This window comes from Saccharomycodes ludwigii, chromosome II (assembly GCF_020623625.1).
Source record: "Saccharomycodes ludwigii strain NBRC 1722 chromosome II, whole genome shotgun sequence".
In the NCBI taxonomy this organism is placed as follows: Eukaryota; Fungi; Ascomycota; class Saccharomycetes; order Saccharomycodales; family Saccharomycodaceae; genus Saccharomycodes; species Saccharomycodes ludwigii.
The window spans coordinates 982970-999552 of NC_060201.1; the positions used below are offsets into that span (position 1 = coordinate 982970).

The 16583-nt window shown below is 32.2% G+C and overlaps 6 protein-coding genes and 1 non-coding gene across 7 annotated transcripts; 2 read left to right on the forward strand and 5 right to left on the reverse strand.

Annotated features, from left to right (window-relative positions):
- Positions 1-92: 92 nt before the first annotated feature.
- On the reverse strand, positions 93-163 carry SCDLUD_001711. The gene has a single exon. It is a non-coding gene; the product is annotated as a tRNA-Gly (tRNA).
- Positions 164-661: 498 nt separating this feature from the next.
- Positions 662-1291, forward strand: DPB4 (DNA polymerase epsilon noncatalytic subunit; the record flags this gene model as incomplete). Its single annotated transcript, XM_046080526.1, has 1 exon — positions 662-1291. One exon carries the CDS (start codon positions 662-664, stop codon positions 1289-1291), a length of 630 nt encoding a protein of 209 aa, XP_045935860.1.
- Positions 1292-1529: 238 nt separating this feature from the next.
- On the reverse strand, positions 1530-2318 carry NYV1 (Nyv1p; the record flags this gene model as incomplete). The annotated part of the gene is made up of 1 exon (XM_046080527.1): positions 1530-2318. The coding sequence occupies one exon, from the start codon at positions 2316-2318 to the stop codon at positions 1530-1532; it is 789 nt and encodes a 262-aa protein (XP_045935861.1).
- A 425-nt stretch (positions 2319-2743) lies between these two features.
- Positions 2744-4300, reverse strand: SCDLUD_001714 (uncharacterized protein; the record flags this gene model as incomplete). Its single annotated transcript, XM_046080528.1, has 1 exon — positions 2744-4300. The coding sequence occupies one exon, from the start codon at positions 4298-4300 to the stop codon at positions 2744-2746; it is 1557 nt and encodes a 518-aa protein (XP_045935862.1).
- Positions 4301-5476: 1176 nt separating this feature from the next.
- Positions 5477-7615, reverse strand: GIS3 (Gis3p; the record flags this gene model as incomplete). Its single annotated transcript, XM_046080529.1, has 1 exon — positions 5477-7615. One exon carries the CDS (start codon positions 7613-7615, stop codon positions 5477-5479), a length of 2139 nt encoding a protein of 712 aa, XP_045935863.1.
- Positions 7616-8768: 1153 nt separating this feature from the next.
- On the reverse strand, positions 8769-11267 carry IOC2 (Ioc2p; the record flags this gene model as incomplete). Its single annotated transcript, XM_046080530.1, has 1 exon — positions 8769-11267. The coding sequence occupies one exon, from the start codon at positions 11265-11267 to the stop codon at positions 8769-8771; it is 2499 nt and encodes an 832-aa protein (XP_045935864.1).
- Positions 11268-12265: 998 nt separating this feature from the next.
- Positions 12266-16462, forward strand: KIN2 (serine/threonine protein kinase KIN2; the record flags this gene model as incomplete). Its single annotated transcript, XM_046080531.1, has 1 exon — positions 12266-16462. The coding sequence occupies one exon, from the start codon at positions 12266-12268 to the stop codon at positions 16460-16462; it is 4197 nt and encodes a 1398-aa protein (XP_045935865.1).
- Positions 16463-16583: the final 121 nt, after the last annotated feature.

Genomic DNA, 16583 nt, shown 5'->3' on the forward strand with positions numbered 1-16583 from the left:
AAATCTCAAAAATAAACATTTCAAATTATTTCCATCTTCGATATAAAAAAGATTTTCTGAAGAACAAAAAATATATTTATATAATAATAATATGCGTCAACCGGGAATCGAACCCGGGGCCTCAGTATGGGAAACTGAGATTTTACCACTAAACCATTGATGCAGATATATCAACTGTACATCTCAATAGACTAGCCCATTATAGTAGTTCTATCTTTCACAGAAGTTTCTTAAACTAAAGTTAATGTAATTCAAAAATGTTGTATAAACAGAACAAATAAAATTAATGATAAGAGATGAATATTTATTATATAATTGTAACCAAATATATTAAAAAAAGAGGATAAACAACAAAATAGAATGAAAAAAAAAAAAAAAAAAAAAAAAAATATATATATATATTTTTAAATTTCCGTAGGGCTATCAGTCAAGCAACGCACAGCATTTAAAAGGAATATCGTTTTACAAAACTAAAACTTATACTACAACTCAAACTAATATACAGTTCCAAGGTACTATTCTGTGTTATTTCCGTTTAATTTTTTTTTTTTTTTTTTTTTTTTTTTTTTTTTTTTTTTTTTTTTAATACTTGCTAGTTAATAGCAGAGTACACATATGCACATATAAGATATCTAAACAAACCTATATATTAATTACAACAATGCCGCCAAAAGGTTGGAGAAAAGATTCTTCTGGCAATTATCCACAAAAATCATATGCTAAAGAACAACAACAAATCTCCATAAATGATTTATTATTTCCCAAAGCAACCATAGTATCATTAGCCAAGAAGTATATGAAGAAAGAGACCGCTATTCAAGGCCAGGAAGATGCACATGACGATGATGCTCCTCGAAAGTTAATTATGAGCAAAGATAGCACATTGGCACTACAACGTAGTGCTACTGTTTTTGTCAATTATTTACTTATACATGCTCGAGCTTTTGCTCTTAATAAAAATAAAAAATCAATTTCAGCGGATGATATTAGGTCTGCTCTAGAAGAAATAGGATTTGGTGGGGGATTTGTTGACATATGTGATGAACTATTGGATAAATATAACGAAACTGTTAATGATAAGAAATTGCTAAAACAAAAAGAAAAGGAAACTGTTGGTAACAATGGAGAGGAGGAAGAGGGAGAAAAGGAGGAAGGGGAAGAAAAAGAGGAAGAGGGAGAAAAGGAGGCAGAGGAACAAAATGAAAAAGAAAGAAAATCTAATGATATAGATGAAAATCATGAGGAAGATGGCAATAGTAGCGATAGCTCCAAAAAACCTAGATTATCATAAGAAGGTAGCTTCTGTATCATATAACAATTAAATAAATAAAAATAAAAAATAAATTTTTTCTTGCTCACCATAGACATCATTATAATTCAACTACTTATCAAAGTTTTTTTTTTTTTTTTTTTTTTTTTTAAACAAGAAAATGAACTAAACAAAAAGGAAGAACGTATAAACGTTAAGGCCCGATTTTCATCTATATTCCAATGTCATTACTAAACAAATGGTGAGTTACAGAATCACATTATTTCCCGCTTAGGAACAAAATGACTCCTCCAATCAACGAAATCAGTATTATGCTGATAACAGCTTTAAATTTAACTTTTTGAAACCACATCTTTCTTTTCAATTGAATAGCACGACGTCGAAATTTGACACCACTGTTATTTAATTGATGCGTCTTATTAACCAAAGAGTCCATTTTATCATTTCTTAATAGTACTTTATCAATATTATCATTCATAATTTTAATAACATCCTGCAAATCTCTTTCCAAATCCACATTAATATCAAGCTTATCTTCAACTTCTTTATTAAAATCATTTTGAACAGTAATTACGATTTCTTTTAAACGATTATTTATATCCGTAATGGTGGAACCAGTAACGGAGGGATCATGCTCTTCTAAATACTGCAGTAACCTGATAGCTAAACTTTTAGGTGTTCTATTACTAATTACAACAACATAAAATTGTGAATTATCGTAATTGCATAAAAGGAAAAACTTGTATCCATCGATATAATCCTCTAGTGTTTGATACGCACAATGACTTTGTCTTCTCCCTTTTAGACCTTCAGCATTATTAGACGGATATTCAATTTGCTCAATTAGTATTTTACGCAATAATTGTATATTAATGGATTTATCAATGGCAATAGACCCGTAATTTGTGGTATCCTGAGAGTTATCATTAAAATATTCACCTAGTATTTGGTATGCTTCATTATTTTCGTTTGAAGCTGAGGGCAATCTCTTCACAGAACAAAGATATGTTATTTTATAGTGATATTTGTAGTTCGATTTTGTTGACATTCTATCTGATGTTGTTGTTGTATTTCAGAATAAAGAATATAGTAGATGACAACCTATTTCTTTTTTTTTTTTTTTTTTTCTTCTTCTTGAGATAAAAAGGGGGAAGAAGAGAGAAAGCTTAAGGGAAAGAAATCAAAGCAAGTTGAATTAAATAGTGACATTGACATTGCCAATTTCAACGCATAAATTAAGAAAAATATTTTTATAGTTTGTGGTGAATTCGGAAAAGGGAAAAGAAAATACTTAGAAAAGCACGTGCAATTTACATAAACACACACACACAAAAAAAAAAAACATAATATATTATCTATAGATACAAAGTCAGGGTAACAAATATCCGTACCCGGAAACTCACCGGTAAAAAATAATATCAATGGGAATCTTTTACTGAAAAACTTTGGTTAATTTTCCAAAAAAAAAAACATTCATGGTGCAAAATTAGGAACTTGAACAACAGATATAGCATCTTCAGGCCATTTAAAGTATCCACCCGCTATCAATTCATCAATGCTTAGAGCTCTTTTACCTTCAACCTTCAACTTTTCCAAATAGGCCTCTTTCAATGGTTTGATACTAGCTCTTAGTCTGATTTGTTCAGGACTCCATTCAACACCAAAATAGCCACCATTACCAGCTGCCTTGATTTCCTTATTCAGTCTTTGTGAGTATTGGATGTCACGTGGAAAAACCAAGTCATGAAATTTACCACCTAAGCCATTTTCGTAAGCAAACCAATCATGATACGCTTGTCTCTTTTTCAAATCAGGCAATTGGATTCTCCCACTCCAAATTCTAGCTAGCCAAGCACCTTGTGTTTCACTTAACCTGGTTGGCAAAACGTATTTAGGCAATCCAATAATACCAAACGATGGTAAATTAATTGGTACAATATGATTAAATAAGTTATGGACCATGCCACCATTGGTGATTAACTGTGATAATATTGTATCACCTACTTGTGCGGTGGGATCTTTAATGTCCTGTTGTTTAGGTAGAAATGGCAATGATTTCAAATAACCTGTGCAGAAAATAATTTTTTCAACATTACTTAGTTTAGTTCCATCAGTAAATATAATAGTTTTAGTTGATGGATCCATACCAGCTATATCACCAACCTCTTTAATATACTCACTTTTGCCAGCAGGTAATATATTTTCACTTCTCTTACTTTTATAAATGGGCTTTTTCAAGTGAACAGCCAATTCAAAAGCTAAATCGGATCCGCTAGCACTATTTCCAACAACAACAATTTCCCCCTTTAAATGTTCATATTGCTCGGGACAATCAAAATCCTTGGCATGAGAAATAGAACTTGGATGTGCAGCATACCACTTATCTAATCCCGGTTTGGTTGGAATGTAAGGTAAATCATAGAACCCTGTAGCAATGGCCACAGCATCGTATTCACCAGCAGTTTCTAGGTTTTTGTGATGTGACTCAACATCGCCGTCAATACCCAATTTTCCAACTTTAACTATATACTTATTATTAGCATCGTTATAATGAACCTGACTGACCTCAGTGTTGAATTGGACATATTTTTGAATTGGTTTGGCATAAGACGTTAGATATTGTAAAACTTGATCACGTATAGGGAACAACGGAGTGCCATCTTTAAAAGGGAAGTTATGATATTCCATTAGTTGCTTTGGAACATTGGTGTCTAAATATTTATAAACCGCGGTACCAAAAATCTTTTCACCATTAGGTAACATTTGTGGTTTAATTCTTATTGCTGGATTTTCACATGGAACACATGGAATTGATGTATCGTTACTAATGTTTTGTAAAGTTATTGGCTTAGTATAGTTCCACAACCCACCAAATCTGGATCTTTTTTCGAAAACATCAATTTTATCAAAATGGTTTTCGTTAATTAAAGCTTTAGTTAAACCGGAACCTACTGGTCCCGCACCGATCACTGCTACTGAACGGATTTTACCTGGGGTAAATGCAATTAGTCTACTCTTTGTGAATTTCATGGTGCTCCTTCCCTCTGTTTTGATATAAATATATATATATATGTATATAAATTGATAATGAATAGTAATAGAATAGAGATTATATCTGTATTTATGTAGGTATTTGATTTAATTTTTTGATAGAATTGCTGGGATAATGTTAATAAGCCACGATGGAAAGGAAATGAAGTACAAAGAAAGGATAGAAAAAGAAATAAATAGTTTTGTTCCTAAGGTTATTTACAAAAAAAAAAGAAGAAAAGAAAGAAAGAAAGAAAGAAAAAAACCCCACCACAATTGAGAACTATTGTACATTGCTTATTAATACATTTTTATAAAAGTTAATGATAGCAAATGTTACAAAAATTATTCATAAGTCCTTCACCATTTCTCATTGCCAGCTATCCTGCTGGGGGTTTTTAGCTTGATTAACACAATTTTTTATTTTATGCATTTAAAATCAAAAACTGTGTATATTTTTTTTTTTCTTTTTAAAGAAGTTTTCTTTATCTATGAAAAAAAAAAAACAGCTTATAAATCCGATAAATACGGAGTTAAACAAATTATGTAAAAAAAAAAAAAAAAAAAAAAAAAAGAAAAAAGAAAATGTTTATATACTATACAAAATAATACACATAAACATTTCATTAAACTTTAAATCAAGATATGTTTTTAGCCCCGACTATCTTTTTAATTTTAAATAACTATTACTCTTTTCAATCTGTATAAAACAAGTATCATAAGATCTATTTCAAATGCAAATTCTTTTACCTTACATTCATAATAACAATCATAATAAGATGGCCCTCTTTCTTTTTATCTCTTTCCATTGGTTTTTGCTTAATAAAACCAAACTTAACTAATATACCATCTTATTATTTTCTTCTTCTTTCCTATTCCCTAAATATAACACCACGTGATTTTTTACAAGTACTATCAATACTACTATCTCACGACAGCTAAAAGTATGTAGCTATTTTTCAAAATAATAATAATATTTTTCATTAAAAAAAGAAAAAAAAAAAAAAAAGGAATGTCAAGTTTCGATGACTATTGAAAATATAGTTACATACCGATATTACAAGATGTATTTGGCAAAAGATACATGCAATACACACACATATATATTAATATTCACAGACCATTATCCAACGGCCATTTAACACATTTCTATACATGTAAATCAAAGTTGTAGTATTATGATACAAACCTTTTATCACACCATCCTTTAACAACATATTGTATTTTACCCTTACTTAACCTACCACAGGGTTTTATCATACAGGTACACACACTATTACCACTATTATTTTTGTTGTTATCAACACCGGCAGCAGTAGGGGAAATACAGAAATTTATACATTGAGTATCATTACAATGGGCATTACTATTGACACCAGTAGGATTGGTAGGGGCCGTATAAACTGGTTGGTGCCATGGTAGTATGTTGGACTTTAATCTTACCATGGTAGTACTATTTTTGTCACCAATATTGGTATTAGAAATATCTCCATTATCAAGATATACAAATTCTTTATTCCAAGGCAAATTGCTACCACCAAACATATCCTGTCTATTATTTTTAATCATATCGCACCACAGCTTTTTTCTAGTAATCAAAGACAGTTTAATTAAACCAGTATATTGCTCATCATTTTCAGTTGTTTTAGTCTCTGCAGGCAAAGGTATATCCAACTGTTTAATTTCATCTGTTGACAATTGCGATAATAATGTTTCATCAACTGTCAAATCTGGAATGATATTATTACTTTTACAATATTGTTCGATAGCATACAATTTCATAAAATGGGGTGATAAAGACTGATGTCTCTGTTGCGGCTGATCACAATGTTTTTGTTTAGTATTATTAGCGCTGTTGCCGTTATTAGATGATAGCGACAGCGGAGCTACCCTTACTTCGTTGTCATTATTTTCCTCTAACGCATCCATAACTCTACCTATTTTCGTATCAGAATTAGCAGTATCAGTTAATTTTAATTCAATGTACCTCTTACCACTAGTACTTACATGTATAGGAGCAGCAGTACTAATAGCAGCGGTGCCAATAGTAACACCATGTTTATTACTATTTTTTCCATTCTTAACGGGTGACCTTATAGTAATAATAGGATCATAAAACTGTATTATATCATTGGCATCAAGTTCAGTATGCAAATCTAGGTCTTCCATATTATAGACCTTTAAATCTGGTACGTTACAATGACTACCAGCAGAATTAAAATTGTTACTACCATCAGTATTACAATCAAGCGAATCGTGTTTTTGGGACTCTTGTGCTAATAAGGGGTCATTAATAGCAATCTTTTCCGCTGATGGTAACACTCTTTTTGAGCAGGTTGGTAAAGGTAGGGCGAGTAAAGGATGTGCGTTTATATCTTGAACTATACTTATTTGGGATTTAACTCTCCTCAAACTATTAGTACTGCAATCACTTGTACAAGTGGATACAGCTCTTTTAGGTCCATTTAATGATTTTGAAGTGGTAATATCTGTCATACCACAGAAACTAGTAATAGCGACATCACTATCATTATTACCATTTTTTTGTTTATATCTATAATTTTGTTTTTGGGATAAAAGTATGGAACTCAAAGAAGGTGTCAAAGATTGAATACAGCTAGTACAAGCGGTATCCATACTATCAGAAGTGCTTCTTCTTCTTCTTCTTCTTCCACTTCTTCTTCCTCCTCCTCCTCCTCCTCCTCCTCTCTTCCCCCCAATTTTAGGTGTTTTGTTACTTAAACTAGTATTGCTATTGTCAATATTAGTCCCAGACCGTATCTTGGAAACATTGCCAAATTCCAAACTTAAATTATGGTCGTCTTCTTCATTTTCATCACCGTAACTTGAATAGATAGATGGACACACTGTACCGTTATCATAACTATTGTTATAAAAATAATGGTCGTCAAAATATTCATCATCGTAATCCTCCGATTCTTCCGATTCATATTGTTCGTCATCGTAATATCCATTTAATTTTGTGCTTTTACCTACATCCTTGCAAAAATATGGTGAAGACTTTTTAAGATGATCTACTTTCCTTGTAGTACTGATAAAAGAGGAATTTTTTCTTAGTTTTATTAAATCCTTAGATAGAATATTCAAAGAGGAGGATCTTCTTCTTCTTCCATTGTTATTGAATGTAGCCTCTGTTGTCAGATCTTCACTTTTAGTATGCTGTTGATCTAGAATAGATAGTGATCTATTTTTATTACTATTGCTAGTACTTGAACCACTATATATATTGGTATTTCTGCTCTTTATCTTTATGTGATTGATGTTATTGTTGTTAATTTTTGGGATATTTATCATTATATGATCTGGATAATTTATAAATAAACCCATTCCCTTTTTTTTTTTTTTTTTTTTTTTTTTTTTCTTTTCTTTTTCAATATCTGTGTTGTGTCCTCTTAGATATTAACTAAATTTATTTTTGTTTTAATCTTTCCCTCCCTAGGTTAGATAAAAATAGTATACGCAAGTGATATTATATTTTTGAGATGATCAAATTATTGACTATAAGAGTTGAGAAGAAAGAGAAGAAAAACTGGATTTAAGATTTTATAAAGATGAAACGATTGATGATGATGATGATGATGAAGAGAGAAAGAAAAAGAAAAAGAAAAAGAAAAAGAAAAAAAAAAAGGAGGGGGAGGAAGAAGGATTAGAAAGAAAGGAGTTAGATTTTAAAAAGAAAGCAAACTGTCACATAAAAATCTATCTTGGTGCCGTTTAAGGAAAAAAGAAAAATTTACCGCGCTTTTTTGTCATAATTTTTAATTTTGAAGTGGAAAAGAAAACAAATTGCAAAAAAAAGATAAGATGTGGCGGGTAAGAAAGGGAAGAGTGGGAAAACTAAGAGTGGAAAAGCGAAGAATTCTCACCTCGAATAAAAAAATAGATAAAAAAATATAAAACGGGGATAGCAAAATACAAGAAAAACACCGCGTAACATTACGTTTATTACTTAAAAAAGAAATACAACCAATCGCAGTGCCATTGAAATGTACTATTTTAATTATTGTAACATTGCCGACGATGATAAAATAAACCAAACAAAACCAAGCCAAAATATCATCTACCGCATATAACAGCGCCGTTACGGACATTACCAATGGGGTCTCCGACGGATTCTTAATAATAATTTTGTCTTTTCCTTTTGGCAAAAAGCAAACTAATTATATCCCAAATTGGACGTTACAAATATTATTCTCAACAAAAAAACCATCAACGGTGTTCTATTTTCAAGAAGGAAAGAAAAAAAAGAAAAAGAAAAAGAAAAAAAAAAAAAAAAAGAAAAAGAAAAAAAATTTTTTTTTACTATAAATAACTCTTTTTCGACAGCAGTTAATTCTTCATATAACACTAAATCTATTGAATCGTTAAAAGTCCAAGTTCAATCGGTCCAGTGGTTACTATAATCATTATATAAATTTCCTCGAAACGTTTTTATAGTATTACCATCCTATTCATGTTCTTGTCCTGGCATATTTTCATAATCATTCCTCTTTTTCTCTAAATCCCTTTTTAATTTGGCTTTTAATCTCTTTACCTGATCCTCTTGCTTCTTCCTTTCCCTTCCTCTTAAAGTAACCAATTCGGTATTAATAAAAATATCCCTACATTGTGCCTCTATATCATCCAAACAAAATAAACAAATAAATAGAGAATTTCTAAAGCCATTAGTGTTTTTTAACTTTTCCAAAGGCCTATTGCCAGTTTGATAGATGGGAAATTCAGCATCTATTTCAGCATCATCATCTTTGGCAGTAATGCCGTTATTCCTATTTTCTTCATTATCACTATCTTCATTATACTTACCTTTCTTTGTATTATGGCTAGAATCTTCCTCTAACCCCCTCTTCCCCCTTCTTGAAGAACTCGGAATAATTAGGCTTGGATCTAAATCATGTAACAGATTACTGTTATAATTAGCATTTAGTATAATATCCTTATCAGCATCGGTAATATTTGTTTCTGTGATCGTAGGATCATCTGCCCTTTGCTTTTCTTGAGTTTCCTCTGGAGATGGTCCCATATCAACAATCTTATCCTTATACATTTGTTTCTGTAACCTGTCCAGGCTATCAAGGTTGTAAGCATCAAGATATAAATCAATAATAGTAGTATCGATATTTTCACCGCCCTCCCTTTTATTAAACATTTTTTCAAGTACACCTTTCCAAGACATCCAACGATGACACTTATCACAACATATAATCTCTCCGTAAACATCAATTTTTTGCAAACCATCACTCCGACCGCTGAACACTTTTAATTCATTTGGAGCAGAAATACAATTATAAAACCAAGTGGTGTCATTATCTTCATTTCTTAAATATTCATCATAACACCCTAATAAAATATTGTTATCATGCAAGTGTTTAATATGTTCCTTAGAAATTAGGTACTTGGATGGTAACTCCAAACATTTTTTACTTAGATCATTTTTGATTTCGTCTGCATTGGTGTCATCAGCAATGACTGGAAATATTGGCTTACTAAAGTTTTCACCTGTTTTGATGACCGCATCATCAAATTCGCCGATTTCCCTATCATTCAGGTTGCTATCAGTTGCCGCAGTGGAAATAGTTAGCCTAGCGGCAGATTCATAATCACTGGCAAAGGACTTTCTCAAATCTTCCAATAAAATATCCTTAAAATTGGTTTTTAAAAATTTATTCAATGCTCTGTTCCTAGCTTTCATATATTTTTCACGTTGCGCTAGTTTTAGATCCCAAATACCAATAATTCTGTTTTTGTTTTGTTCTTCCTCTAGACGTATCAATCTTGAACTCCTTCTAGTGCCGTGTAAAATTGACGATGATAAAAAATCTTTTTTTTGTTGTCTTAACTTACTATGAAAAAATTTAAGTTCATTAACATAAAACTCACCTAATTGATTTAATTCTTCCTGATCTGATCCAATAGTATATAACTGGACTACCTCAGTATTAAACTTCATAAATGAATCAAAATCATAAGCTAATACATTATGTTTAACGTCTATTCCATTTTGATACTTATCTATTTTATCATACAAGTTCCTACTATAATTAACAGCAATATCAACACCGTTATCATCAACTGTTATACAATTTTTTAGATTTAATGGCATAGTTAAGTCTTGGGTGTAATTAATTACTAGCTCGATTATCTTACCACCAGGTAAAATCATATATTTCTTCCTTATGTTATTGCCCATGCTTTTATCTTTCCCATCTCTCTTAGTAACACCATTGACATCTGTCTCAACCTCATAGGTAGGGAAGTACCATAAGTCCAAATTATTATTTAAATGGTTTTTGAAAACCATATTCTTCCTTTCAATATGTTTGATCATTTTATATAATACCTGAAATTTGGTAACAAGATTTAAAGTAGCGTCCCATGTGCCCTCTTTCAAACTTAAAATCTCATCGATCTCATCCAATTTTGTTTGTTTATCATTACAATAGACTTTTAAAATTTCTAATACAATGGAATCAAAGATTGTGGTTTTAATGTTGTTACCATCAGTATTAGTATTATTATCTTGATTTGATACCGATATTTCATGTAGTAGTAATAACTCACAAAAACGTGTGCCATTATTGTCAGTATTATTGTTACCGTTTGAAGTCACCGACCAATTTAATGTAAGGAATGGTTTAGATTTTCTATTTTTGATAAAAAATGAGTTAGCAGTGGTATAATAGAGCCAAGACACAACATATTGGTATTCAAAGGTGATAATCAAAGATTTAATTAAGGCAGAATTAACTTGAGTTTCTTCTTTACTTAACACTTCTCCTAGCCATAAAAAGTTGGGATCATCACTATTATTATTGGTTATATACTTTATCAATTGTGCTGATATTTCAGGTGCAACTAGTGTATAATAATCGGGGATAGCAACGGGAACGGGGGTAGATGCAGGACTGGGTGCAGGACTGGATCTTTTGATGTTGGATCTCTTTGCCATTTGAGATGTTATGTTGTTTTGCTTTGATTTGGGCGTTAGAGTTTGTCTAAAATGCAGTGGGAATAGATGAAAAATTATTTTTTGGGGGGGGGGGAAGAAAGGAAAAGAAAAGAAAAGAAAAGAAAAGAAAAGAGAATAAATAAATAAATAAATAAATAAATAAATAAAAAAATAAATGAAAATAACAAGTATTATTACCATTTATAATTTTTTGATAGTATAAGTGAGTTAACTACCCTTAACTTGTTCGGATAGTACACAAAACGGAACTAAACAAGTGGAAATGATAATCTAAAAGACCGAGATGTCCGAGTTGCCCGAGTTGCACCCCTTTATACGGGTAGTGATGGAGTGCCTGCGCTGGTTGTGAGAAGCACCAACCAAATGTAATAAACAACGCAGATTAAAAAAAGACAAGAATATAAATTAATTTTTTTTGTTTTTTTTTTTGTTTTTTTTTTTTTCCATTTGATCAGAAATGCAGTAGCAGCGGGGGCGTTTTAGCTGTTTTTTTTTTTTCTTCTTTTTTTTTTTCTTTTTTCCTTTTTTTTTTCCCCTTCTTTTTTTTTCTCTTTTTGCTCTTTGTTGCCATTTTTATAATTATATTTTTATTTTCCTTTTGATTTTTACCTCTGTTTATCCTTTTCATTCCCATTCCCATTCTCACTTTTTTTTGTTTTTAAAATCTTGTTTTCTAATTAAAATACATCCTACAAACAATTGTCTTGTTTATCATCAGTAAAAAGTCTTTTAAAGACAGTTTATATTAAAACTTAGCTCAACTAGAATAACGAACATCAGTGTCACAAACAGACAAGAGTATAGGTTACATATCTTTTTTTTTATTTTATTTTAACTACGGAAATAGAACCCAAAAAAAAAAAAAAAAAAATAAAAAAGGAAAAAGAAAAAGAAAAAGAAAAAGAAAAGGAAAAAACAAAAAAAAAAAAAGGAAAATGTCTGAACTACCGGAATACCATATAAACCCAAAATTCTCTATGGGTGGAAACGCCAATAATATTGAAAGAAATAACAACCCTAATAGCGCAGCAATGCCGGCTACTCCAAGAATGTTAGGCCAAAATTCCGGTATTCCTTCCAATACAAGATCGCAGCATAATACCCCTCAGGTAATAGTAACTCCCAACAACAACAATATACTTAATACACCCGCCACAACTATCACTTCCAATACCAAGAATACCAATAGCGGGTTGATGCCCCCTATTTCTTTACCACCACAACAACAGCAAGATACTCCTATTAGTAATAGCACCAGTAAAAGTAATACTATGGCTACGCCTCCTCGTGTGGTCCGTAAACAGCCTAAAGAGTTCCACAGAACTTCATTGGGTGACTGGGATTTTGTGGAAAATATCGGTTCAGGTTCTATGGGCAAAGTCAAAGTGGCTAGGCATAGGTACACTAATGAAGTTTGTGCAATCAAAATCGTCACTAGAGCAGCCAAAACTTTTTTATACAAGCAAGAAAAGTTACCACCACCAGTTACTAAGGAAGAAAAGCAAGAGTTTGAGAAAAAATTACAAAAGGAAATTAGTAGAGATAAAAGAACCATTAGAGAAGCTAGTCTAGGCCAAATTTTATATCACCCCCATATTTGCCGTTTATTCGAAATGTGCACTATGACCACTCATTTTTATATGTTATTTGAATATGTCAAAGGTGGTCAGTTGTTAGATTATATTATTCAACATGGTTCGCTAAAGGAGAAACATGCACGTAAGTTTGCTAGGGGTATCGCATCTGCTTTAGAATATTTGCACATGAACAACATTGTCCATAGAGACTTAAAAATTGAAAATATTATGATTTCTCAGTCTGGAGAAATTAAGTTGATCGATTTTGGGTTGTCAAATTTCTATAATAAAAAGGAAAAATTGCATACTTTTTGTGGGTCTCTATATTTTGCTGCGCCTGAATTATTGATGGCTCATCCCTACACAGGACCAGAAGTTGATGTTTGGTCCTTTGGTGTGGTCTTATATGTTTTGGTGTGCGGTAAAGTGCCTTTTGATGATGAAAACGCCAATGTTTTGCATCAAAAAATTAAGGAAGGAAAGGTTGAATATCCAAATCATTTGTCTATCGAAGTTATTGCATTATTATCCAAAATGTTGGTTGTGGATCCATCAAGAAGAGCCTCGTTAAAACAAGTTGTTAATCACCAATGGATGAATAAGAACTATGATTTTATTGTCCCATGCTATTTGCCTCATAGGTTACCACTAAGTCACATAAATCCTGTTGTTGTTAAAGAAATGGGTAGGTTAGAATTGGTTGAAGATGTTCCTGATGCAATCAGGACTTTGGAAAATTTGATTTATTCTCAAGAGTACATGGAACTATCTAGACAATTTTGGATGATTAACAGGGAGAATGTCAATTCTGATTTTTCCGGTGTATTAGGTAGTGGCAAAAATGAGAACACATTTCAATCAAATAATAACAGTGATGTGTCTATTGAAAGCCAAAGATCTACTACCGTAAATACTGTAAATTTTATAGAAAATGATCCCTCTCGAGCATATCATCCATTAATTTCTATTTACTATTTAGTCGACGAAATGATGAAACGTAAACAAGCTAAATTAAGAAGAAAAGCCGCAATACTAAAACAGCAGCAATTAGAGTCCCCAAGACAACCTATTATCACATCTTCTTCATTCCTACCACAACACTCGCCACATCTTGTCACAAACACCAATACCACAAACACAGTACCACCTATAGTTACAGGAACAGTGGTTTCTAAGCCTACAATTTTGCTTCCACCAAATTTACCTGCTCCAGAGCAAGCCCATGCTTCCACTATTCCGTCGCCAACAAACATTAGAAAGTCATCGGATATTCGCTATGTAAGTGGTAGTTCTAATAATGCCGAAGATCGTAACAATGATACCATTGTGAATGATAAGGATACAGGGGTTGCAAGTGGTAGCACCGTTAATGTTATGGACATTGATGATAATAATAGTAATAACAATAATAATAATAATACTAAGACCGGCACCGCTAAGGCCTCTATCGCGACTAATAATCATTTTAATTCTAACAACATAAATACTGTAATGTCTTCTTCAAGACAACAATCCCCAATACTGCCACCCACTTTACAAACAACAGATTTGGAAGCCCAGATTAATAATAACAACAATATTAATAATGGCGTTGATGTTTTGCTGTCTCCGCAGGAATATGCTGGTGTCACACAAGAATCTAATAACAACAATGGTGCCGAAAAATCTAAGTTTGGCTCCTTGTTCAGAAGATTTTCACAAAAACGTTATCAACAACAACAGCAGCAGCAGCAACAGTCATCTAATGCAGCTACTTCTGCAACTAGTGCTACTAATTCTCAACCGTTGCCTTCTGTAGATGCAAATTCTAGTACTGATTATCAACCAATGAGATGGAGAAGATCACATCAACGTACTGTTTCTGAATATGTCCCACCTTCGAGGATACATTCTTATGGTAGTTCATCAGTAACTTCAAGGCCTGTAGTTGAAACCAGTGTTAAGAATGAGCCCAACACTGTTAATACTAACAATGATGGCAATTTGGCCATTGATCAAGAAACAAATGAAAATGGAGGAAATTTACCCGCATTACCACCAAACGCTGATCTGATGGTTAAACAACAGGAATTAAAGGAAAGATTTAATAAGATGATTAGTAATAATGGAAGCACTAATCATACTTATGAAAACGGCGCTGATACTAACACTTTGAAACCTTTAATGCTGCCTAAAAACACAGCAGCTACCGACCAATCACCACCTATGAGCAGGAAAATGCATCCTTCTGCTAGGGCTAAATCTGTTGGTCACGTACGCCGTGAAAGTTTGAATTTTGTTAGGCCTCCTGTTCCTGCTGCTTCTCTGTATGGTGGAAACACCATTAACAATAGAATTGTAGATATTGCTGTTAATAACAATAACGGAAGTGATAACACTGGTTCTTCGGATACTGTAAAGACTAGTAGTGCTGATGCCAATAAGTATAACGGTGGTTCTGGTGCTTTTTCATCATTGTCCACATATACGAACAACGCCAACACCTTATCAAATTCTACTACTACGGCAGCTAATAACAACAACAATAATAACAATACCGGATATTACGCTGATGATGGATATTTACAAACCAATGGTCAAAAGAAAGTTGAATTTGATAACGATAAATACGACTTGAACGAAGAACTGACTGATTCACAAATTTTACAACAAGCATCACAGGCTCCACCAGGATCGATGCCATCCATTGATTATCCACGCTCACTATTTTTGAAAGGGTTTTTTTCTGTACAAACTACCTCTTCCAAGCCGTTACCTATTGTTAGACATAAAATTATTACAACATTAAATAAATTAAATATTAAATTCAAAGAGGTAAAGGGTGGATTTATTTGTGTGCATGAACAATCCATTCAGCCATTAAATGGAACAGGAAATGATACTAATGTTGGTAGCTTTATGACGGTATCGCCTGAGGAACGTAAACCATCTATAATAACTATTGATGATAATAATAGCGGTGGCAGCGCTAATTCATCATTTATAGAAAAATACACTGCCACCAATAATGCCGATAATAGTAGTGGCGCCGCCAAGAGAAGTACAAGCGTCAATTATCATAATAGCAACAATAACAATAGTAGTAATGGAAGAACATTAGCTACCATACCAACCACACCAAAGGCATCATCTTCTAAACCTTTTAATAATAATTACTATTTATCACCATTACCTCAGCCACATACAACTCTGCGTACTAATACGCAACATGTACCGGATGAATTGTCCACTGCATCCTTAGATGCTGATGAACAAGCACAATTACAAAATATGGATGATTTGTTAACTACTTCAAGGGCACATATTATTAATAACAAGGAAGGCGTAAGTGAAGAACAAGGAGATCAGCAACAAAAAACGGAAGGCGAATATGATAATAACAAAGTTCCTATTAAGAGGGATGCATCTAACGGTATTTTTAGTAACAATAGTAATACAGCTAGTGAAGAGTTTGGGAAACAACCCTTGAAATTTGAAATCCATATTGTTAAAGTTCGGATTATCGGCTTAGCTGGTATACATTTTAAGAAAGTTTCTGGTAATACTTGGATGTATAAAAAATTGGCTACGCATATATTGAAGGAATTGAATTTATGATTTATAGTGTACGTTGTACCTTATGTTTTTAATATGTTTTTATATATTTATATGTGTGTACGTATATGTATATTATCAAAATACGTATACAACTTTTTTTTTTTTTTTTTTTTTTTTTTTT